The sequence below is a fragment of the Juglans regia genome, chromosome 13 (genome assembly GCF_001411555.2).
Source record: "Juglans regia cultivar Chandler chromosome 13, Walnut 2.0, whole genome shotgun sequence".
NCBI lineage: Eukaryota > Viridiplantae > Streptophyta > Magnoliopsida > Fagales > Juglandaceae > Juglans > Juglans regia.
In genome coordinates, this window is record NC_049913.1 from 3,692,945 (window position 1) to 3,717,229 (window position 24,285).

The 24,285-nt window shown below is 35.9% G+C and overlaps 4 protein-coding genes across 4 annotated transcripts; all 4 read right to left on the reverse strand.

Moving 5' to 3' along the window:
* Positions 1–3,788: 3,788 nt before the first annotated feature.
* LOC109007059 (COP9 signalosome complex subunit 8) lies at positions 3,789–6,885 on the reverse strand. Its single transcript, XM_018986570.2, has 5 exons — positions 6,750–6,885; positions 6,578–6,657; positions 5,995–6,176; positions 5,198–5,305; positions 3,789–4,153 (listed from the first exon to the last, which is right to left on the reverse strand). The coding sequence occupies exons 1-5, from the start codon at positions 6,831–6,833 to the stop codon at positions 4,014–4,016; spliced, it is 594 nt and encodes a 197-aa protein (XP_018842115.1). The 5' UTR covers positions 6,834–6,885; the 3' UTR covers positions 3,789–4,013.
* A 613-nt stretch (positions 6,886–7,498) lies between these two features.
* Positions 7,499–11,294, reverse strand: LOC109007058 (NDR1/HIN1-like protein 13). The gene is made up of 2 exons (XM_018986568.2): positions 10,358–11,294; positions 7,499–8,101 (listed from the first exon to the last, which is right to left on the reverse strand). The coding sequence occupies exons 1-2, from the start codon at positions 11,102–11,104 to the stop codon at positions 8,015–8,017; spliced, it is 834 nt and encodes a 277-aa protein (XP_018842113.2). The 5' UTR covers positions 11,105–11,294; the 3' UTR covers positions 7,499–8,014.
* Positions 11,295–15,020: 3,726 nt separating this feature from the next.
* Positions 15,021–19,863, reverse strand: LOC109007056 (pinin). Its single transcript, XM_018986567.2, has 10 exons — positions 19,683–19,863; positions 19,456–19,566; positions 19,268–19,333; positions 18,220–18,396; positions 18,035–18,148; positions 17,476–17,547; positions 17,200–17,283; positions 17,003–17,103; positions 16,595–16,679; positions 15,021–15,762 (listed from the first exon to the last, which is right to left on the reverse strand). Exons 1-10 carry the CDS (start codon positions 19,761–19,763, stop codon positions 15,373–15,375), a joined length of 1,281 nt encoding a protein of 426 aa, XP_018842112.1. The 5' UTR covers positions 19,764–19,863; the 3' UTR covers positions 15,021–15,372.
* Positions 19,864–21,804: 1,941 nt separating this feature from the next.
* LOC109006989 (probable WRKY transcription factor 9) lies at positions 21,805–24,221 on the reverse strand. The gene is made up of 5 exons (XM_018986454.2): positions 23,901–24,221; positions 23,521–23,658; positions 23,054–23,401; positions 22,814–22,930; positions 21,805–22,678 (listed from the first exon to the last, which is right to left on the reverse strand). The coding sequence occupies exons 1-5, from the start codon at positions 24,201–24,203 to the stop codon at positions 21,947–21,949; spliced, it is 1,638 nt and encodes a 545-aa protein (XP_018841999.1). The 5' UTR covers positions 24,204–24,221; the 3' UTR covers positions 21,805–21,946.
* Between the last annotated feature and the right edge of the window lie 64 nt (positions 24,222–24,285).

Sequence of the window (24,285 nt, forward strand, 5' to 3'; positions counted from 1 at the left end):
GTGCGATAGGGAAAGTAGAAAAATGCAAAGGTGGTGATGCAGCCGAGGTATCTTCTACCAAAAATAATAACGTCGGAGAAACCTTTGAAGAAGATCAAGAAGAAGAAGCTGATTGTATTCTCTGGCGAAGGAAGCGGAGGTTCCGATCGGTTTATTATCTGTACAGGTCAACCAAGCCTGTTACTGCTGTTAATGCCAAGATCAGAAGGAAGTGTGCCGTTTGATTGATATAATCTGACTCTCTTAAGCCAACCTGGTGAATTGGTACCTCATGCATCAGTACTGTATATAATGTATGGGATGTTCAATTTTCTTGTCTATTTCCATTCGTTGGCATCGCTAGCTTTTACGTTACTGAGATTAAGATTCGGGAAAGTTGAAAGATAAAAGTAGAATCCATTCTCTGATGCGTTTTGGTTTTTAGTGCAATCGAAGATTCAAACTTCAGGAACCAATCTAAGCAGTACTAGTACTCTTAATTTCTAGGTCCCTAACTAGAAGAAATTTATATCGGGGAATTGATCAGTTCCATATGATCATAAGATGATCAGGACGTTTAATCTTGAGCAACAAGTTTCAGTTGTATAAATTCTAGTAGCTTTGTCATTAAGGATAAATTGCTCGTGAATGCCTCCAGATTAGGGGCCGGGAAAGAGAATAGGAGGTTTTTATAGGAAAAGTTACAAGTTCATTTGTTTATTCTTACATTTTGCCTTCAAAAGATTATTATATATGAGACTCTTGAGTAGTTGATTAGCAGAAATGGGATTCTGAACCCCATATTTGAAAGAGTGGGAAAGAGATTATAGATGCAAATAAAGTAGATGCTCTCTAAATTTTGAGAGTGTCAAGAGCTTGATGGCTGATAGCCTACGATTCGATTCTTCAAATAAAAAATCTACCTATTATATAAAAAAATATATCTATATGATTTGTTCTTATTAATTATAAATACATAAAACCCAAAAGGGGGAATCTTCGAGAATGTATGCATGCAAATTTTATGGAAAACAAAGAGTACAAGCTGGAATATTAGGAGCATAAACGCCTGTAGTATATATATTTATATGCACAATCGATCGAGTTATGGACAACCTTTCCCACGTATCAGTTTTAGAAATGACAATCTTTTCGAGAAAAAATAGTAAAAAACTGCATGTGGCTTTGCCGCCTAATGAAAGAAATATATATAGCAAACACTTTATCCACGTTTAATATGTTACCAGATCAGTTGCCACCTGCAAGGTGAGAAAATTAAAAAGCATCCAACGGGTAATGCTAGATATCATTTTAAGGTGGGATTTTCAAAATGGAGTTTACCATATTAAACAAATAATTTTTCTTTCAATGATAGGTTATATATTTATTTATTTTTTTTAAAAGGATTGTACGGACTTACACATTTTAAGATTAATTGTAAATATTATTTATTTTTAAATATAGAACATTAAAAACTTGTTTAGATAATGAGATGAGATGAAATGATTTTAGATGAAATAAATAAAATATTATTATAATATTATTTTTTTAATATTATTATTGTTTTGAGATTTGAAAATTTTGATTTATTTATTATATTTTATATAAAAATTTAAAAAAATTATAATAATAAGATGAGATGAAATGAAATGAAATCATGTATGTATCCAAACACAACCTAAATATACATACCACATTTCTATCACAAATATTTTTATTCCATTGTATCGGTGATATTATCTATCAATTTTTTAAAAAGAAAAAGATAAAAATTGATCCAAAGCGTAAAAACTGACCTAAATTGTTCAACATCGGAATTCAGGTAGCGGAATAGGTGAGCAGGATTGATTGGCTCTTACTTTGGCTTAATTAGTCCACATGATCATGAAGAATCCAGCAGTACATTGATACGCAAAGGCTGTGGCTTATAAGCATTTTATAAACCTTTTTTTTAGATGATCACTCGGTAATCCCTTTTGTATTTCGGTACAAGAAACAAAATATAATAAATACTTTTTATAATGAAATTCAGTGGATAACTTTTCCCATCCCGAGCTTTGGGTAACTTACCGAACAAGCAAAATTGGATTTTTCTTCCTGGTAATTTCCAATTATTAGAGATTTATTATTGGTCAAATATAAATCATTTAATAAATATGCAAATAAAAGATTCACCGGCTATTATATTTATATATATATACAGAACTTTTGCCTGCAACTGTTGCAACCGACCTATTCTTCCATTTTCTTCCTATAAAAGCATCGGTTCTCTGCCCATCTTAGCCTTTTTCCCGACGAACAAGTTATGGCAAAATCAGCGTCAAAAAGCACAAAACGAAGAAGAAACCAGAAGGAGCCCGTGGATAATTTCTCAGAGTCGGAGATGGACGTGGCTCAGCAGCTGATACAACTGAGCGGAGACTCCGGCGCTGACGACGACACAATCAATATCAGCGTGGAGCAAAGAAAAGGCGGTGATCATGCAGCCGATGTATCTTCCACTAACAATACCACCGGAGAATTCTTTGGAGAGGAAGAGGAAGAAGAGATTCTCTCCACAAGGAAAAGGAGGTTTCGCTCGGTTGATCATTTGTACAGGTCGACCAAGCCCGTTGCTGTTGATAAAGCCAAGAAGATCAGAAAGTGAGCGACCAGTTTTGATCTATGTAAATTAACTAACCTAGGTTAATTTAATTGTAACTTCGTATATATATTATGCATGAATGTAATAATTAACGTACATATATATATATATATATATATGCTTTTTAAGATTGTTTTTCGATCTGGCTATTTAACTAGGATGCTTCTTTTTCCATTTGGTTGCTGATCATGATAACTCAAGGAAAAGTGAAGGAAAATCCATCCGTTTCATGTATTATTCTCGTTCCCAAATATATATATATATATATATGTTGTGAATTCCACTTCTTTTTTCCCAAACTAATAATTCTACTCGGCACAAGCACATTTTCCAGATGAAGTAATACTATAAGTAGGAGTTATCAATTTAAAAGAATAAATCATGTTCGTGAACTTCTTAATCATGAAGATTTGCCTGCGAGATTTATATATTTTATGCATAAGTTATTACTCATTTTCATATTTCATTATTATAATTTTTTTTTTCTTAAAATGTATGAATGTTTTTCATAAAATGTAAAAATATTTTTCATAGAATATAGATTAGTGAATAATGATTAATATATAAAATTTTATATATAGTCATATTAGCTTACGGGCATGTATCGAAATTGTCTAAAATTGTGGCAGTGTATAATCTATCCCAAAAAAAAAATAAAGAAGAAGAAGAAGCAGCAGCTATGCGAGCACAGTTTATTCATGAGTGCAACGGCGGCTCTTACGAGGAAATGGGATTGCACTTCCAAATAATGTTAGATTTTCATGGCCGTAGAAGACAGGTGATTTCCAAATGATATTAATCCTGACCATGCATTTATTCCAGGAAATAATCTAATTTATGTATTGGCTTCATTGTGGTAAAAGGTCGTGATTCCAAAGAAAAACCAACACATGACGACAGATCAGGAGGTTTCGGTTCAGACTTGAGCTGATTTGAATTGTGAGGTGATTTTAGATGAATTAAATAAAATATTATTTTTTAATATTATTATTATTTTAAAATTTTTAAAAAAAAATTATTTATTTTATTTTATATAAAAAATTTAAAAAAATTATAATAATAAGATAAAATAAGATGAGATTTTTCTCAATCTATTCGAGCCCTAATAATTTAATTGTCCACAACCAGTATCAGACATTTTTATTTAGCCACAGAACCCAAAAAGTACAAATTAAATTTTTAGCAATATCCATCAAATTTTTTTTTTTTTTTTAAAGTAAAGCTACATTCAATAAAACATGTCCCTCGCTTTCAATATATCGCTAAGGTACATAATACAATCATACGTTCTTCAAGTATGCGATGGTATGCTGTAAACCAAAAAGGCAATCAAGTCCCCGAAGCAAAAAGACATTTATATTTATTGCTCTGATATTTCTGGAAAACTTGATTAGTGCTCAAGGTGGAATACATATTCTGTCAACCGCTGCAATTTACTGGCATCTAGTTTCTGCTGCGTCACAGTTGTCTGCTTCTTCACTGTAAGCATTCGAGAAGCAGGGTCCAGATCCCAACCTTTCTCTAGGACATCTGTGCATATGACAACCAAAATCCAATTAGCACTAGAATATCAAGAACCTGACTATGTATCTTAAATGCACTGTTCCTAAAACACAGCTTCAAGTTATGACATCAACAAGCTAAAGAGAATAAGAGATACAAGTGTTGCAGCAAAGCCATAACTTATGATGGCTGGTCGGTTTGGATTGAGCGGGGCTCTCAATTCATCCATCTCTCGTCATTATAATTTATAAATTCTCGTACAAAATATAATAAATAATTCAATATTTTTAAATCACAAAATAATAATAATATTAAAAAATAATATTCTAACAATATTTAATTCAACTTTCAACTCAACTCAACTCAATATCCAAACTTAACCTAAGTGTCTCTCCATCAACAATCCTAGGCGCCCAAGAAAAATGTAGCAATACTTGCATGTAGGGGAACAACTGAATTGTTATAGCCCATACTGAGTGATAATAGTAAGTGGTGTATGGAATCCCACATTATTTGAGAATGAGAAGTTTTTGCTCTTTATAATGATTCCAATGAGACTCCAATTGTATTGTTGATTAGTCATTATAAAATATAGGCCCAAATGTAACTTGGGCCTCCCTTGGAGTGTTACATGAATGATTGCATTGCATCTAGATTCCTACGTGCAACCACATATAATCCACAAAACATCAAAAAATTATACGGCAATTTATTGCACGCCTAAATCATAGCCAACAAAACACATGCATCATCAGCCACCATACTATGAAGCCTAGTAGAAATATTATGCATGCGTGTCTGCACGTGTGTGTACTTCATATATGAAGCAACAATGCAACAGAAGGACCCATCCATCACGAGTGTGTGAAGTCATCTATGTATTTGGGATCTGATTGTTTTAAGTTTCTTTAGCATAATTATTAATCTTTGCATTCCTAACTCGTGAAGCAAAACAATAAGATCAGTCTGGGAGACTGGCATGCTTAAATCAGAAAGTAATGGGATTTTTACAGTGATTTAAAAAGGCAGCTATATCCGTTTGATTCAAACAAAGGAAAATCAGAAACTTACAATTAGTAGCATCGTCCTCGTTCATCCCCAGAAAGAGAGCAGCGTCTTGGATGCTTATCGTAGAATAAGCTGAGAGCAGCAGCTGAAACATCCTCTTTGTGTAAAGCTCTGCAAAAGGTCCAGAAGAAAATTCTTCTTGAGTTGGTGACCTGAAGTGTCATAATGCCAATCAACGTTGACGGAAAAAAGTAACAAGACACAATCAAGATGCTTTATTTCATATATCAATCAGAAACCATGAGTACACTTAAGAAATTGTATGAAATACCAAAAAAAAAAAAAAGTGAAAGATGAAATTGACATGAATGCCTCTTATTTAGTCCATGCCCATCTTCGCACCCACCTGGTATTCAATAAAAAAATAACTGCACAGAAAAAATCCAAAAGTTTCTCAAGACAAACCAATTTTATACCATAAGTTAACATCATTTGAAAAAATTGGGAAGAATTACAAATCAACTCACTAATTCTATTTCAAAGAACTGCATAAATATTTTACAGATTTCCCTTTCGCTGTAAACAATTATAATTAAAGTATGGATCTCAAGATTTCATGTCGACAACAAAGAAGTTTTATTTTGTAATTCTAAACCATTAGGCAATGCTTTTGAAAAGAGAAAACAGATTGATGTCATACGGTTTGATTCACACCAAATAAAAACATCGTTAGCTGATTGGGCTTGATCATAAGTCTACCATCGCAATAAATTCCAAAAGGGGGAAAAACTAAAACTTAAAAGAAAAAAGTTATATGCCAAACAATACTTTTTTGACGGCAGGTTGTTTACAACACTTGCCTGAGAATGCAGCAACAAGACCTTGAACTTCTTGACTCCAATCAAACCCACGAATGGCCTCATGCACACCCCCATAGTCCCGTGTCCATAGCTTCTGACCAATTTTCCAAGCCGCAGCCAATTCAAGCTGGCTCTCCTTAATTTCAGAAGGTATCGATTTCCATAGAAACCGTGCACTATTTCTGCAAAATACCATCCCGAGGATGAAATCATGAATACCGCTAACAAACGACACGAATATCATAATACATTGTTGTAAAACAGGATTTACGCCAAAACCTCAATAAGCAAAACGGCACAAATACCAGAAACCTAAAATAAAAAATAAAATAAAAATAAAAGGGAAACACTCAAGAACGAATATATAAGCCACTGTTTGGTTACCAAGAAAACTGAAAATCATAACACAGAAAAATTAATTAACGGGCTTCACGCACTGTATCTCTAAAAGTATCATCGTATTTTGTTCTGTGATATCAGCACCCAAAGAAAGGGTTAGGGTTTTGGTCCATTAGAGTTCACGATTTCAGCAATCTTTTTTTCCATAGATATAAATCCAGCAGCACTAGAGAGAAGAATTTACATATCATCAACGTAAAAGTGGCCCAGAAGATGAATGACGTAAGGCCATTGGTCCTGATAAGCAACACCCTCTGCCGCAGCCTGTTCAGATTACAACAAGATGTAGGGCTTCAGTAATTATTATCTAAGAAAACAAATTCTATAGAGAAAACAAGTAGAAGCAGAAGAATCACCTGAAGCAAAAGGTTGTCGCAGATATCAGCGATCTTTTCGTAGGATTTGGACGCCAAGGCCTCAGTTAGAGGAGAAAAATCCATGGCTCAGCTCAGCTCTGCTCCTCTGCTATTTTCGCAATTGGAGCGAGCTTTATAAACTAAATACAGAGAGTCATATACATGGGTTAGTCCTGCTGGCGTAGCCCAGCCCGAAACATCTCACGGCCCATATGTTAGCTCGGTTGGTCTTGGGCGTGCCCTCATACCTCAAGGGCTTAGACGGGTGTGCCTACGTCCAGCCTGGGCTAGGCTTTCGGCCCACAAAGTTGGTTACAATGAGTCAAAAATTGAGATTTGTCAAGTAATATTACTATTTTATCCTTATTTGAGGTGACCATGTTAATAATTCTTCATTTTTCTTTATTTTTTTAAAAAGATTGATCTAGAAATCAGTAAGGATTTTTATGCCCAGCAAATGAGAGAATATTTGAGTAAATTATGCAAGTATCACGTGCTTTTTTAAAAATATAATAGAGTTTATTATTAAAAAATTAATTTCTTCTTATAAATTTTATAATTTTTATTTTTTTAAATTATACGATATTTAACATATTTTATGACTACAAATATAATTTCTCGTCGTAGACAAACACAACACACTGTTGGTTAAGATGTGCAGAGTAATTGATTCGATTCATTTCGTACTTAAACGGTGCCAAAGCAGTACTATTAAAGCTGGTATGAAATGACTGCACTTAAGACAGTAATTGTAATTTGTATACAAGCCCATTAATGATTAAGCCTTAAACCATTGGGGGGCGCGAACATAAAGAACTCAGAGGAAGATTAACAATGGTGGTGGTGGTGGTGGAGCGGCAACATAAGATGATGATGAAGATGTGCAAGTTTTAAATGCCCTCAAATTCCACACTTTTACATTTACAATTTACACGCACTTACCAAACTCTCCCTCATCAAACTGAACATACCAGTTTTTGAAATTCTTTCCTGCAAAAATCTTTGGGGAAGCTTTTTCTTTCTTTTCTTTTTTTTTTTTTTTTTGTGTGGTAATTTTGTAAAATTCAGCTGCCTTTGCTTTAGGAACTATTCCATCCCATGCGAGAGGTTGTTTCCAGCCTTTTCCATCTTCCTCTCTAATTGTGGATAAAAAAAAATAAAAAAAAAAAGGCAATCCAAAAAGTGAGAGAAAGGAGATGGGGAGGAAGAACTTGTTACTGTTAAGGTGAGATGAAGTGAAGCGAAGTGAGGATAGTTGAATGCCTTTAGACACTCAAACCGTCAAAACCGCACTGCTTGTAAGTGAGAGACTGCTTCCTTGGACTTATCACTATTGCACAGTCCACCGATACCTGCCCACCAACATCATCACTTCATTAAATTCACTTGCTCTCATTTATCACTCACAAACTGTATATACATCAACATATATACATCATCGGCAGAGCATAAGTGTATAAAAACAGCTCAAATAATCTGATGCCGCACAAGAAATAATATACATGTATTTAATATGTGGATTTTCTTTTAAAATAGTATATTTAACTTGTTGCGTTTCGATAATGAGGTATTCTTGAATATTAGAGTATTAGCAATGGCTTCTCTATATGTATATTCAAAATCCCGTCTTTTAAAGATTGATTCTGCATATCAAGAAAAATTCTCATATTAAATTTTGCATTTTTGAACCAAATATTATGATTTTTTTATTTTTTATTTGTTTCCTAAAATTATTTTTTTATATATATTTTACAATTAGCATCCACTTTATATTATCAACTTAATACAAATTTCATGTATCAAAATAATCTTAATATAAATTCTACAAAGTTGATTTTAATGGTAGGAAAGAGAAAAAAATAATAAAATAATATTTAAAGAATGAATAGTGATTTTACTGTTTATAACTACGTAAAAATTTAGAGATGTATAAGTTAATGTAAATGAATATAAAGACATTATTCAAATTTGAAGATGAAGATGAATAAGTCATTGCTAATGCTCTAATATGAATAATACTGAAAAAGTAATAATAAAATATTGAATAATAATAAAAAATATATAAAAAATACTAAATAAATAATAAATAATAATAAGATATTTCCAATACCGAAACCAGGCCTTGTAATGTCCCATATTTTCTCCAAAATTATCGAGCTCGTACATACATAGCTTGCTGTGGATGTTGGATATGAGGCCGCAAGAAGGGCCCATGTGGTACAAAAGTCACTTGGTGGAGATGGTACTGAAGACTTTTTCTCCCCTCCCATAAAAAATGACAACGTAAGCAAGTTTTTCTTTTCCCAATTTTCTCCGTTCCCTTAACTAGAAAAATTCCTGTAGTCTCTGTCTGACTGCTTTTACCTTCTAGTTTGTCACTTCACTTCTTTTATTTACTTATTTTAATTTCGAGCGACAATCCCATTTTGGCACGTTAAATTAATAATGTCAAACAACGAACGAACGAAAGAAAAAACAATAAAAAAAGAGGACACAGAAGCACATATCTAGGAACATGCTCTACCAAAGATGCGCACACCACATACTTAACTACAGTCTACCACCAGCAGCAGACAGTGCAATGCCTATAAAGCCCACACACAAAACATGATGTTCTGCATCAGAAAGAGTGATCAACTTCCTCGCAGGTTTGTGAACCGACCGACCGAGAGAGAGTGCTTGTTTTTTTGGTTCAATGTGATATTGGGTGGGTGTTAAATTGAGATTGCTGAGCTATGTACTAACCCTGGTTAAGAAGAATGGACTGATTATTTCATTTGGTAGACAAACACGACATGACACGATCCGTAAGGCCTGAGCGCGCTCAGGCTGCAGGCCTTGCTGCAATTGGAGAGCTCATAAAGGATGCTTGAAAAGAAAGCAAATTTTCATTCACAGTTAAAAAAAGAAATCACTTCTTGTCCTTTTGTGACTTCTTTCTTTTCTTTTTTTCCATCATGCTTTGACAACCAAAGACTTGGATTATAGGAATTGTTAAGATGCATAATTAGGTACCAATCAAAAGCTGAGGGTATTACTCGAAAGACATCCTAAGGGAAGGGGAAAAATAAAATAAAATAAAATTAAGCGGCACCAACAAAAAAACGCACCATAACCAAAGGACACCTTGTCCACCACTGAAAATTGATTGAAGCTTTAGCTTTAGCACAAAATGCAAAGGGCACGAAAAGAAAATAAACCAACTTCAAGGACATAAACGCAATGACCAATTCAGCGGGTTCACGTTATCTCATGTTATCGAGAAATCAGCGGCGTCTGATGGCAACAAACGAGAAAAAAAAAAAAAAAAACAAAGGACAAAAGGTGGTGGGATTCGAAGTAACGGTGACAGACACTGAGAACTCTCTCTTCGGAGAGACAGAGACAGAGACAGAGACAGAGATTGAACCAAAAATCATTTGTAGGTAAATAAATCTAAACAAATATGAGCTAGGATCCTAAGAATATCAATTACTAATGCCCAAAATTCAGTCTTACTGAAAGAAGCCAAGGACCCAAGACGATTTTTTTCTTTTTTGATGGTGACGACTAAATTAGAAATGAGTAATGCAGAAGCAATTCTATGGAATTTTGGGAAAGAGGCTGACCTGAACACCTGGGGAATCGAAGTTCAAGACGCGGATCTTAGCGCCGACGTCACCCAAGACCCTGAGCTCGACGCGGTCGTTCAAGGAAGCGTCCCTGACTAAATCGGCAGCGTCGGCTTGGAGCAGGTTGACACGGTCAACGGCGATGGTGGCCTCCACCTGTCTGACACTGTGGGCCTCCTGGAAGAACCCGGGGACGGAAGCTTTTCCCAACGGGATCCCGCGATACATGACGGTGAACTTGGACTCGCCGTACTTGATACCGACCCTGTTGGGATTCACCGCCGTGAAGAGCATCCGTATGTTGAGTGAAAGGGAGGCGGAGGTGGTGGGGTTCGTTGAGGGGTTGGTTTCTGCGGCGGAGACGGTGGAGGGAGTGGGCGTGTTGATGCCCATGTACTGGACGCCGACCTGTTGGAGATCGAAGGAGGGCTTCTTGGGTTTGACGGCCAAGATGATGACCAAAACGACGGCCAGGATTAGGAGGGCCAAGAAGGAGAACAAGAGGAAGAGGCAGCAGCAGCAACCTTTGAAAGAGGCGGAGGAAGACGTCGTTGGGTAGTAGTGTTGGTGGTGGGTTTGTGCAGGCGGTGGGCGCCGCGGTGGTCCGTGCTCCCCGTTCAAGTTAGCCGACGTCGTTGGGTAGTAGTGTTGGTGTTGGGGTTGTGCTGGCGGTGGGCGCGGTTGTCCGTGCCCACCGGGCCGCGGTTGTCCGTGCTCCCCGTTCAAGTTAGCCCTCGATGTCATTCTTCGGTTATTGTGCGCCCGGTTACTGCCTTTTGCTCTCTCTCTCGTCTTTCCTAGTTCCTGGTCCCTTACTTCTTAGCACACCACTCTCTTTCTTGCTTTTGAAGAGAGAGTGAGGAGTGTGGGTGTGACTTTCGGTGAGTTTGCTTGACAGACAAATATGAATTATATGATTGATGAAAAAAAAAAATGAAAAGAAAAAAAACAGTGCAGTTTTCGACAAAAACTCATGTCGTAATGGGTGAAAGAGGGTGGGATAAAGCTCAAAATGGATTAGTTAATGGCTCCTACAGAAACAAAAACATATGTTTTGAAAGTTGAGGATCGAATTTTGTAGATATCCGATTCCAAGACAAGGAAACTACCAAACATATGAGAGTTTTGAATCCGAGATTCGAGTGTACCGAAATAAGGTTATGAAAAATGGAGGGCTTCAACTTCTATTACCTCTATCGACAAACATAAAAATATTAATACCTCTTTTATATATATATAATATTTATATATAGAAAGAAAAAGAAGGAATTAATATTCCATAGCACTGTAGATGCATGTTCAAGTAGTACAAAAGGCTGCCACTACCACTGCCTGAGCCTGACATCGGGGGTTGGTTGGTTGGAACTCTTTTTTCCAACTCTGTACGTCGTGGCTGCATGTACAAGCAGTACAAAACGACCTTGTCCACCTAGAGGACCTCAAAGATTGCCTTGAATCCAAAATAATAGCAATAATTCCAAACAAAAAAAAAGTGAGGAAAGCAAACATGAGATTGGTTTTGCTCTTAACCATTAATGCAAGAAAACAGACACAGCAAAAAGAGCATGAATATGGGAGCCCCGGAAACCCACACGAATCTTCTATAATCCACCAAATGTTGGAAGATATGTTTGCTTGTGATGCCCGCAGAATTGAGGCTAACTGAATTTTAAAATCAGGTCTAACAGAATATTTAATAAATTTAAGGATTCATATCCAACAACATAATTTTCATCATTCTAGAGAGATTAGACCCCGTCCCCATATTTGTTCATCCTGTGCTCTAAAGCACTAACTTCTCTCCTCAACTAGGCTAAAGACAAAGGCATTATCTCCGGGGTTCGTATTGGCAGAAGTAATTTGTGCATCAATCACCTTCTATTTGCATATGATAGTCTCCTCTTTTGCAAGATAAATTCCATTGAATTGAGTTGTTTGAATTATTTGTTAGAAGTCTATGAAAGAGCCTCGAGTTAGATTCTTAATAAAGAAAAGACTTCCATATTTTTTAGCAATAACACTTCAACAGACATCAAACAAAATATAATCCAGATCGCAGGGATCAAGTTCACTGGTTCTTACGAAAAATATCTGGGTTTACCTGCATTGGTGGGAAGATCAAAAACCTCAGCATTCTACTCTCTGGTTGACAAGGTCTGGGCTCAAGTGACAAACTGGAAGACTAAATTTTTATCATCAATAGGCAAACATATTCTTTTGAAATTAGTGCTACAAGCCATCCCAACCTATACTATGGGATCTTTCTATTACCATTATCCATTACTAAGAAGATTAATAGGATATTCAAGAAATTTTGGTGGGGTTACAATGAGGATCATTCAAAAATTCAACGGGTGAAATGGAATCAATTGGGGCTTTCAAAGAAAATTGGTGGATTGAGATTCAGAGATATCAGAAGCTTTAACTTGGCAATGCTTGCAAAACAAAGCTGGAGAATTCTTCAGAATCCTTAGTCTCTTCCAGCACAAGTTTTCAATCATAAATATTTCTCATATACAGACTTTTTAAATGCTAAAACAGGATGTAGACCTTCCCTAATTTGGAGAAGTATAATAGCAGGACAACAACTTATGAAAGAAGGCCTGATTTGGAGGATTGGGAATGATGAAACTGTAAAAGTATGGAAGGACATATGGATCCCAAGACCTTCTACTTATATGATTCAATCCCCAATTGTTGGTTTGGATGCTGATGCAACAATAGCTGCTTTGATTGATGATGATCTTAAAAGGTGGAAGGAAAGTCTACTATGTAGTTTGATATTTTCAAAAGAAGTAGACCTTATTAAAAGTATCTCAATCAACTTAGGAGGAAATGAGGATAAACTGGTTTGACACTTTTTAAAAAATGGATTATTTTCAGTTAAAAGTGCCTACTATTTGCATAAGGATGTTTCTTCTAGATCTGAGATAGGTCCTTCTATTAAGCAGTACCTAAATGAGGATTGAAAGTAGTTTGAAAATTAAAGACTCCAAATGCAGTGAAGCTATCCATATAGAGAGCTTGTAAGAATGCTTTACCAACTATCAAATTTGTGCAAGAGAAAAATACTTGAAGATGAGACTTGCCCCATATGTAAAAGATTTCTTGAATCTGCAGGCCATGCTTTTGAATTTGTGAGGCCTCTATGGATGTTTGGAGTAACAATTGCAATAAATTTTAGAAAATGACTATGCAATCTGAGTCATTTCTGGAGGCACTCTTAGTTCAAAAATTAACTGCTGATGAGTTGGATGAGGTAGCCTTAATTGCAAGATTGATTTGGTTAAGAAGGAATTCGCTAATTCATAACAGAGGTTTCACCCACCCTAGTATTCTCACTAAGAATGCAAGGGAGGATGTTCAAGCCTTTAGGACTGCTCAGGCCTCTCAGAAAACCTCATCACCAGCTTCCCCTCAAGTGGTTAGAGTGTGGAAGAAATCTCCAGCAGCTTTTTACAAACTAAATTGGGATGCTGCAGTTGATAAACCACAGAGAAAAATTGGCATCGGGGCTAGTTAGGGATTTTGAAAGGACGAGTAATAAGTACCTTTTGAGCATGTAAAGAGATGCATGCATCTGCTCTGCTGGCTGAACTTATGCAATGATGGTGTCTACCAAATTTTGTCAAGATCTTGGCCTAAGAAATCCCATTGTGGAAGGTGATGCACTTCAAGTGGTCAATGCACTGAATAAGAGAATTAGGACTGGAGCCAATTTGGTTTTCTGCTAGAGGACATCAGAGTCTTGTTGAAATGTTTCTCAAGCTAGTCAGGTCAACATATTGGACGTGAAACAAACTATGCTACTCACAATCTTGCTAAAGATGCTATTAAACTTACTGAAGATGTCATGGATGTTGAAGAAATTTTAGTGTATTATGATATTGTGTTACATGAGATGATGTAATATATTTTATGAGCAGTAAAATTTTTCCTTTCCTTTCAACAAAATTAAGTGAACAGTATTATTTAATTTTGTTTGGAAACAAGACATATTGGTATTTTAATACTTTTTTCATCTATACATTATTTATTGAGAAGTGATAGAATGTCAACTCATATGCAAATTTTTAACATAATAATATTTTTGTAAAAAAATTTATTCTTATCAAATTAAAGCAAAGAGAAATAGATAATGATAGTTTTACTACCCTCTTCCTATCCATTTATTATTATTTTTTTATTTTTTTTTATTTTACTTAATGGTTAAGAAAGTGACTATTACTAAAATTATATATATTTTTAATTTTTTCTTAATGCTCAAGTATGTTAAAAAAAATACTTAAAAGAAAATAATAAAAAAAATACTTCAAATACATTATAAGTAGTAAATGATTAGTAAAAGGGTAGCAACCCTATCACTACTCAAAAATAAAATAAAATAAAACGAAACGAGACAAGAAAGTGTAGGAATCTAAGGATGACCTGATGGCACTGCAAATAAAGTTCAATGTCCTGCAAAGCTATCCGAATTGTTTGATTTCGACTTTATTTTGTTCCTCAAGGCCTTTTGCTCATTTGACTCGATCGTTTTATTTAACCTTTCCAATTTCCGAATTTGGTTCTCTAATAATAAATCATGTTGTTAGAACAAGCATTTAATTTTAAACGGTATGGCTTACAAAATAAAAACATTAAGGAGTAATTGGTTACCAACTGGAAAGGGAACAATATTCTGCACTGATGATTAACCAAAAACCTTTCTGATGGAGCAGGTACCAATAATAGTAAGGCATTACACGACAAGCACATCCCTGCACTAACTCTACAGATAATTGTGCATTTATCTGTTTTCTACAAGACGAGGATTAAAGTACATCTACTTCTATATAAGTAAGTTCATCCTCGAAATTCGGAACGCATCAAAGGTCGCAAGAGAAATTGCTAAAAAAAAACACAATAACAAAGCAAGAAATGCCTGCTGAAAGGCTAAACAGCAGCTACAGAAAGCAAAATGGTTTCAACGTGTTTAAGTAGAAAGTGATGGTGTGATGGAACGGCTTCAATGACTACTGATCATTAGTTTCAGCATGTGGACTTGTATTACCTGCCTCTGGCCTGACCGTTTCATCGCCCCTCCTGCTAGCATCATCAACATCCAATACATCATCCATCATGTCATCCTCCCCAACATTGATATCTTCCACATCATCCTCATCTTCGTTGTTGTTACCATCAGGAATCTTTCTTTTCTTGGGACCATGCTCAAGCCTATGTGTATCCAATTCTTTGTCCATTGTTTCCTGTAAGTTCAACATATCATTGTTCGTTTTCCTTGCTTTCCTTGCATTTTGCCATCTCTCTAAATCCTTTTCTACATTAGCAATATACTGCTCCTGAATTTCTTTTTGGTATTCAGACAGTTCCTCCCTCCTGGCAGCCTTCCACTCCAGAAATGCCTGATATACAAGTTTGAAAGAGATGTGAATGTCCAAGTGCAAAATATTTCATATGAATCTATATTTAGTGAAAAGAAGTTCATTCTGATTACACAATCATCTTTTTTATATGGCTTTGCAATCCGGTGTTGGCACTATTTTACTAAGCATAGGGTAGCTCAGGCTCAGCTTAAATCAATTTTGTTAAACTTTTGAAGCTTGACTCGAGCTCAATCAAGTTTTGGATATCCTGCCTGAGCTTCACTTCCCAGCCGCATTAGAAGTTCGATGATAGTTCAGTTTACTCACTATGGCCAAACAAATTCAAGCTCAAGCCATACTCGAGCTGAAGAAAATTTCTCCACTTCAATTTTTTTCCAAGTAAAATATCCCAACATTCAAGCCATGAATATAAAAAGATTTCAGCTCAAGTGGTGGCCCCTCTAATAAGCTGAGCTGCATTATTTCCCAAGGTTGGCTAGGAATATTGGCAACCTGAACTTTGTTCAAGCTCAGCCAGCTCTATGTATAAAAAAAAGCCCCTAAACCAGCCAATCACGAGCAGAACTCAGAAAGCTTGGCTCGTCTTATAACTCTAGACCCAAGTACAGAGAGAGTTTAACAGGAATGGAATATGGGTTTGGGGTGAAAAAGCTATAGCCAAACCCAATTACAGTAATTGTTGACACAAACTGGTGTAAGTTCGAACTTAAAATTGATATTCAAACTGTGAATCATCAGCCACTTCTCAAGACGAATTATCAGGGAAAGTGAAGATTTTAAATTCAAAATATTGGCCCAGTTTCTCAATAAGCCGCAAGGTGTCACCAGAAAAGTGCAGTAGGGAACCCACCTGTTCTTTACGCTGCAGAACCAAGGTTTCATCTTCTTCTAAAGGCTTTTTGGGTAAATAATATATTGGAGGCTCTGCCTTAGTCCTGGAAAAGAACATATACCACAGCCAATCAGTGACGCGAGAAATACGATGCATAAAACAATTTTGTTATTCTACCTAAAATCCTGCAATGAAGCAGGTAACATCTGCCGACCAAAATGCTTCAACACTACCATCCACATGAACAGAAACTTATCTTTGTCTCAATAAAATGTGAATATGGACACTTTTGGGCCAAAATTAAAAATAACCTGCAACAGAAAGAGTATGGAGAATTAATTAGTACTAGGGCTCTCAATTCTCATGGAGGGTATCATGCAAAAATGATTAGTCATTCGAAAAAAATGACATCTGATGAAAATTCACCTTATAAAATTGCAAAGTTTTTTATGGTGATCACTCCACTGAAGAAACAGCAGTTCTAACTTCTTTTCTTCTGTCTTGGCAGCAACACGAGCCCTGAGAGTCTGATGATTAAAACAAAGGTTCAACATTACAATAATGATTAAGGATCATAACAGGAAAATAATTGAGGCTTAACCAATAACCGTTAAGCAACAAACCAGATCTCTCCTCCGTTTTTCTGCCAATTGCTCACGCTCCTGTTGCCTCAGCCTCTCACTTTCTTCACGTGCTCGTTGCTCAGCCTGAAAAATATTTGGAACATTTTTGCATCTTCAAGAAATTTCTCTGTTAACTCAAGATGAGAGCCATATATAAACCTTATCCTTTACTTGACTTATAGCCAAAATAATTATATGAGCATTCCTCGATCATTGCATGGTTATCATAATCCACATTAAATTCTCCATATGAGTCAATATATTAAATACACTCACTCTTAGTAGAGAATTCGACCTTCGCATGTACGCCTCAGTTCCTGAGAGTTGCATATCTTCTTTCCTGAATTTCTGGAACACATTTTCATTAAAAAGGTATATATGAGGGCATGAGCAGAAATGAATCTGACAAACCACTAACCCAACCACCATCATACTTCTTATATTCACACCTTATAGTGTGAATTGGAAACTGCTTATTCGAAAATATATATATGAGACAAAATGGATCCCTGACCAATGACTTAAAAAGCATTCTCCAACTAATTTAACCTTGTGAACCAAAAACAAGATTGCCTAATTATCTGCAAAGGCTCGGTAAAGATACAAGTAACTTCAATTGTCTCTTTTATGTCTCCCTTTTTAAATAACTTTTACTAATAAAAAGCTATGAGGGTGCTACCCAAGTACATAGGAAGTCTGCAGGAGATGCACATGAACTAAACTACAAAGTAGATCACTATACAATAAACAGTAACAAGTCCCAACCTGTAGATTGAATTAACATCTTCTCACAATCTATTGCTAAACAAAACAAAAGTGAATATTATACACAGACCTCTAGAGTTCCCAAAAGCTGCCCGAGCATTCTTTTGTTCCTATTAACCAAGTTTGGATCCTCATTCTTCGGCAATACCCTTGGAATATGCTCCATCACTGGTCCTTCAAATTCCTAACAACAAACAAAATATATATAATTCAAATCCAAAATTACTTAATAATGCAAGCGAATATGCAACTTACAGTCTTCACTGCTCTTTGGTATCCATCCCTCCTAGACCAGCCACTCTGCTGAAAATTCAATGGCTTTTTGTCGCTTAGATTAGTAGTGCCAGCTCCAGCAGTTCCCTCCCCAGTTGCATCCTCCTCCTTCAAATCCTTTGCCGCTTCCGCATCTTCATTGATCTCCCCATCCTCCAGCTTCATTTGCAAAGCAAGAAAAATTCAATTAAGGCTTTTCTGGATAATTATTCTGTGATACCCCATATGCAAAGGATAAGGATAGATGGTGTACGAGATCCCGCATTGTTTGGAAATGAGAAGTTCTTACTCTTTATAAGATTTCAATGGGACTCCAATTGTATCACTGACTAGTCCTTTTGGAGTATAGGTCATGTAGTTTGAGTATTCTATTGAGGCGTTACAAATGGTATCAGAGCCTATTTCAACCAGAATTATGGGACCTGAGCCATGCCATTTACAATGAATTGGCCCGACAAGAACATCAGGAATTTAAGAAGGGTAGATTGTAATACCTCATATAATAAGGATAAGGATATGTGATGTATGAGATCCCACACTACTTGAGAATGAGAAGTTATTACTCTTTATAAGGTTCTAATAAGGTTCTAAATGTATCATTGACTAGTCATTTTAGAGTATAAACCATGTGGTTTGGGTCTTCCAAAGAAGCGTTACATATTCTCTTTCAGGACAATGTCAAGACAGAAAATGATACACAAATGCATATCTACCATAAAAAACACTATAGCAACAATTTCATTTAATTGAGGCAGATTTATCGTTCATAAGAAAACAAAAACAATAAAAAACAGAGACTCGACGCTATTGGGGGTAAGTCAAATGATTAATAGCAGATAAAAACAAGCTAAACCAAAACAATATAATTAACATGCAAACCGTCACTTATTTTCCCTTCTCATAACATAAATTTCGCACAAACCATACGGTTGATTAGGATATAAGCCCTTGACAGGAATGTCTAAAGCGTAAAAAAATTGTTAACCAAACTAATGGTTGCAATGTATGGTCAGAACTACAAAGGATTTACCTTCACAACGGCCGAAGATAGACGCCTTTTTCCTGGAGGTTGATCTTCCACTTCACTTCTATCTGCCTGAAATGATTCAAAGCAGAAAAAAAAAAGTCATGCTGTATTTCGGCAGAAAAATATTATACTTTCGCCGGAAATAACCAGGGAACGAAAGGAAACAGAATCAAATAGGGGGAAGTACATACGGGTCGAATAAAACCTCGCTGACGAGCTCCGTTGGCAGCGAAGTTGCGAGGGCCGGGGCCGGAGAAGCCTCCCCTACGGAGTCCCCGAGGATCTCGAAGCCGCTCGGTAATCTGAATATTTAGAGAGAAAAAACATAATCAGATAACACAGAGAGAGAGAGAGAGAGATTTAAAGCAAAAAAAAAAAAAAAAGGATAATCAAGAAAGAGAGAGAGGGGTTTAGGGACCTGGCGTTGCTGGCGTAAGAGCTCATCGATCTCTTTACGGAGCTCTTCCTCCGTCTTGCCCGCAGCTTCGGTGCTTCCCATTTCTCTCAGATTCTAGAGACTCTTCCTCCAATTCAATCACGACGACTACAAAGCTCTGCCTCTGCGTGCGTGGAGGGGACATCAAAACCCTCAGAAGCTGGTGTTACTATTATCTCTCTCGACCCGTTAAACAAATGGGTTTTGAATTCATGTTTTCGACCCAAGACCCGGACTTGATACGGCCTTTTTCCGCTGCCAAGTGTAACCCGAATTCTTCCCTCGATTAATCCAACTAAAAGTTCAAAAGCCCAGTAATTGATGGGCCTATCTAGTTCTAGGACTGAATGAACAAACGACACACGCGTGTCCTTCTGGACTTTTTGAGTACTATCATAATATCATTATGACATGTCAACGGCTGTAGTTTAAGACGCAATCTTTAAGAAAGTGCATGATCACTTCTAATGAGTACGTACGAGTAGCTTATGTCATGACCAAGTTCAAAGCTAAATACGCATGGTTTAAGATTTAAGAAATCAAGATTAAACAGTGCTTAACACTCAAGTACTGATCTGACTTGTTATTTGTTCAATGTTAATTAGCCTACTTCAATTGCACTTAATTTCTTTAGATAGTTGGGTGAGCATAGACCAATACCTGATATAAAATCTACCTAATTTACCTTATCTAGGAGTTCTTTTTTTCTTCTAAATCAACAAAAACGACACCCTTGTCGTGTTCGCTAGAAATTGAGACAAAGTACGTACGTACGTAAGAATTTTTTATATGGTTTCTTTAATCCTTTTTTTTTTAAAAAAAAAAATTGTGACCATTTTTAAATATATGTTTCGAGAAGTGAAGAATTATTTTATTTCAATGGAAAACCTGAAATGAATATATACGTAGGTTTCATTAATTCGTATAAGAAAGTGAAAATTCAACAAAGAAAATACATCAAAGTACAGTACTATATGTATATGTACAGTATACATAGATCAGTACTGTACTTTATAATTTATATATTGAAAAAATTAAACGAATTTCGAAAAATTAGATGCGTGGCTTTTCTTTTTAGTTATTTTAATTTTAAAAAAAATCCTCATATATATCAAATAGTCTCGTGATCATTATTGTATGATCAGCGTACCCTAATTAAGATAGAAACAAAGGGATGGTTGGAGAAGCATATAACATAAATTTTAATTTCAATCTGCTTAATTAGGAATTTATAATGATCAATCATATAATATCATGAAAATCTCAAGAATCATGTGATGAGTACATGCAGTACTCACACTTATTGCGGCACACTTATTGATGATCAGTACATGGTTGTTATACAAATAAACTATTTTAAATATATTAATCAATGTAAAATATAAAAAGATAATAAAATTTAAAATGAAAAATATAATATTATTTTTATACAGTTAAACGTAGCTAGATCATGCCCAATAGATCAGCTAGCGTTGCAAAGTCTTCGGCTTTAGCAACCAGACAAGGGTTGACTTGACGCGCGTTTAGATTCAGATCTCAATTACATCAAGTAATTGCATACCAATATATTAATTAATTAATTGAGGGTATACCAATATTATATATATATATATATATAATCGTAGGAATTCATATATATTTTCATTATATATTAATCCTAGCTAGCTAGCTACGGAAATTATAAAGGCATTGGTTGTGCCGACGGAAAACCAAATTAATTAAACAGCATTATTAATTAATAAGCTGTTAATAATGTATAAGCAGTAGTGGTGGAATCAAATTAATTAATTATAAGAAAATTGCGACTTAGAAGTTTAGCAGCTAACTGCATGCAGCTAGGACCACCGGCCTCAATCGTAAAAAGAATTAAAAATCAAGTATTTTTTATTTTTTATGTTAGCTGGATTCGAAAGGCTTGCACACTATAAGAAAAACGTCTGTCTATATATTATTGATATGTATGCACATATCAATAATATGTTTTGGTAAGTATGACTTATATATATCCAAATAATTTGCTGTTCAATTGAGAAATCCGGATTTTTTTAAATTCGGGAAAAAAAACAGCAATTAACATTAATTGAATAAGTCGGGAAAAGAAAAATTGCATTATTGTATGTTGATCTTATTTAGCAAAGAACCAAATCTTAACAGGATGATTATAATACAAATTAATTAAGTCTGTGTATACAATTCCGACTTTTTGAAAAAAAAGAAAACTAATACCTGAAGAAATTCTTGGATCATCATGAAGGTGAATGCCCAAGTGGCTTACCATTTCCCGAGAGAGATTCAAGAACCCAATTGCTGCTACCAGAGCTACCACTCTGATCTCCATCCCTAGGACCAAAGGGAGTCCCCACATGAGGATGAGTTATTGTATTAGGACTCTCTTTATTAATGAGAGAGGTGATTGCAGCTGCCACGGCTACCCTAAATTTAGGATCTGAAGCGATTGCAGTCACATTTTCTGCCAATGACTTATTTTCTATTGCTGATCTAGGGATAGGAAATAGATTATTATTGTTCGTGAGAGAAATATTTCCAGTATGAAAACTTGGTTTTCCATGCATCCAAGCTGGAAAACCCGGACGAGCTGCTGAGTATGAGGAGCTAGCCATTGGGAATTGAGGGGCCGGGTACTGGTGATTATGATGATCATAAGAATTGCTTGTTAGGTCAAGAACAATTCCTTTGGAAGGGTCAATATTAATAGGGTTCATGGTTCTAATGTTTGATGGATTCAGATCAGAAGAGTGAATCATATGAGAACCATGCAGGCCGTAATTGGGAAGGGATACTCGAGTGAAACTAGAGGCAGCTGCATCTGAAAGAGGATTACTTGAATCTAATAACATAAAGGAAGCTGCTGCTGAAGCCGTGGAAGCCATGGCAGTTGCACCCACAGGAAGTGGATGGTTATGTGTACCTTCATAGGTTGTTATTAGTATAGACATGTCCTCTAAGCATCTTTGCACCTGTTTGCAAAAGAATAAAAGAACGTCACTCTGATCATAAAAAAAAGTTAATGCAAGGAATGAGAGTGAAACCCAAGAGAATCAAATTGAAGCAAGTACGTACAATAATGTTTCAGTTTTGACAAATAATTGTACCTGTTTCCTAACTGGGCATCCAGGAGCTACTGTGCAGCGGTAATAGGCTCGAGGGCATGAGGGATTTCCTTTGGCTATTTTCTGCCCGTATTTTCTCCACTGGCATCCATCGTTCATCTATATATTGAAAAGACTTGGGATTAAATTGTAGTAGTAGTCTTGTGATTATTGAGCTCGATCTCAAAGCTAGAATATTTAGGAGAACTAGGTCATGATGGTAAATTGAGCGAGCTAGCTTACTGTGGCTGCTTCACATCTGGCTCGGACTGAAACCCTAGCTTTTCTATTGACTGGGGAAGCAACATGGCTTGCGATTCCGGTTAAATCAGTACTCCGCTGTAGCTTGTTTTGGACTGTGGTAAAACTTTTCACTTCTTCTTTATTCTCTTGATCTTTGTCTTCCACTCTTTGTTCTTCAGCACCTGTATGTAGCCTAAGTGACAACCCTAATTCACTCTCTCTAAGACCATCTTTGTGTGACGGAGACGGAGGTCTTTCTTTAGTGATATCTGGAGTATTGAGAATTGTCTTTGGTTCTTGACTATCAATACCGTGATTACCGTTGAGCGAGAGGAATATTTGAGGATCCTAAATCAGATAAAATAAAGAGAAGCATAACTACAGACTGATCCTATAAACTAAGAAAATGGATAGAAATCAGCAAAGAATTAAAAATAATTCAAATATTGCAAGGAACCTGGATCAACCTTTTTTTGGTTATTTTGCTGGACAGTGGCGAATTTCATCTGTAAGTCGTAGTAGTCTTTCATTGTTTGCTCCACGACGTTCCTCAACACCTTGTTTTCTTCTTTCACGCGGTTCATCTCCATCCGTAGCAAAGACAACTGGTAGATTATAAACATATATATATATATGTATGGCAGATTTCTTTGTCAAATTATATTCGATTATGTATGTATATATATAAATATGAGCAAACTTTGTAAGGATATTGATACATAGAAAGAGAGAGGGAGGGAGAGAGAGAGGTGATCACCAGATCAGAGCCTCAATCATCTCTTATTTTCCTGTGATTTGTTGGATTTTATCTGGCGTTCCAACTTAATGTTACTAATTAATTACGTACCTCTTTAGTCCTCATGTTCTCTTGCAAGGATACTTGATCTGATACCGATGCATCATCGTCTACTTCTCCTGTTGTGGCCTCAGCTGCTTCTTCTGCATCACGTACATGTATTCCCGGTTGATCTTGACGATGATCATTTGGCGCTTGTGCTTGTTCATCATCATGATATCCTTTTCCTTTGTCTTGTACGCCAGCTCGATCGACTTCTTTTTCTACAGCTTGTTGTTCTTCATGATCAGCAATATCTACCTTCAGTGACAGATCAATCTCCATCCGATGATCTCTCTCTTTTTCTCTCCCCATTAGAACAAGACAAAATTGCAGAATCTCTTTCTTCCTATTAATGCTGCTTTTGAGGCACCGAAGTCAATTCCCTCGTCTCAAA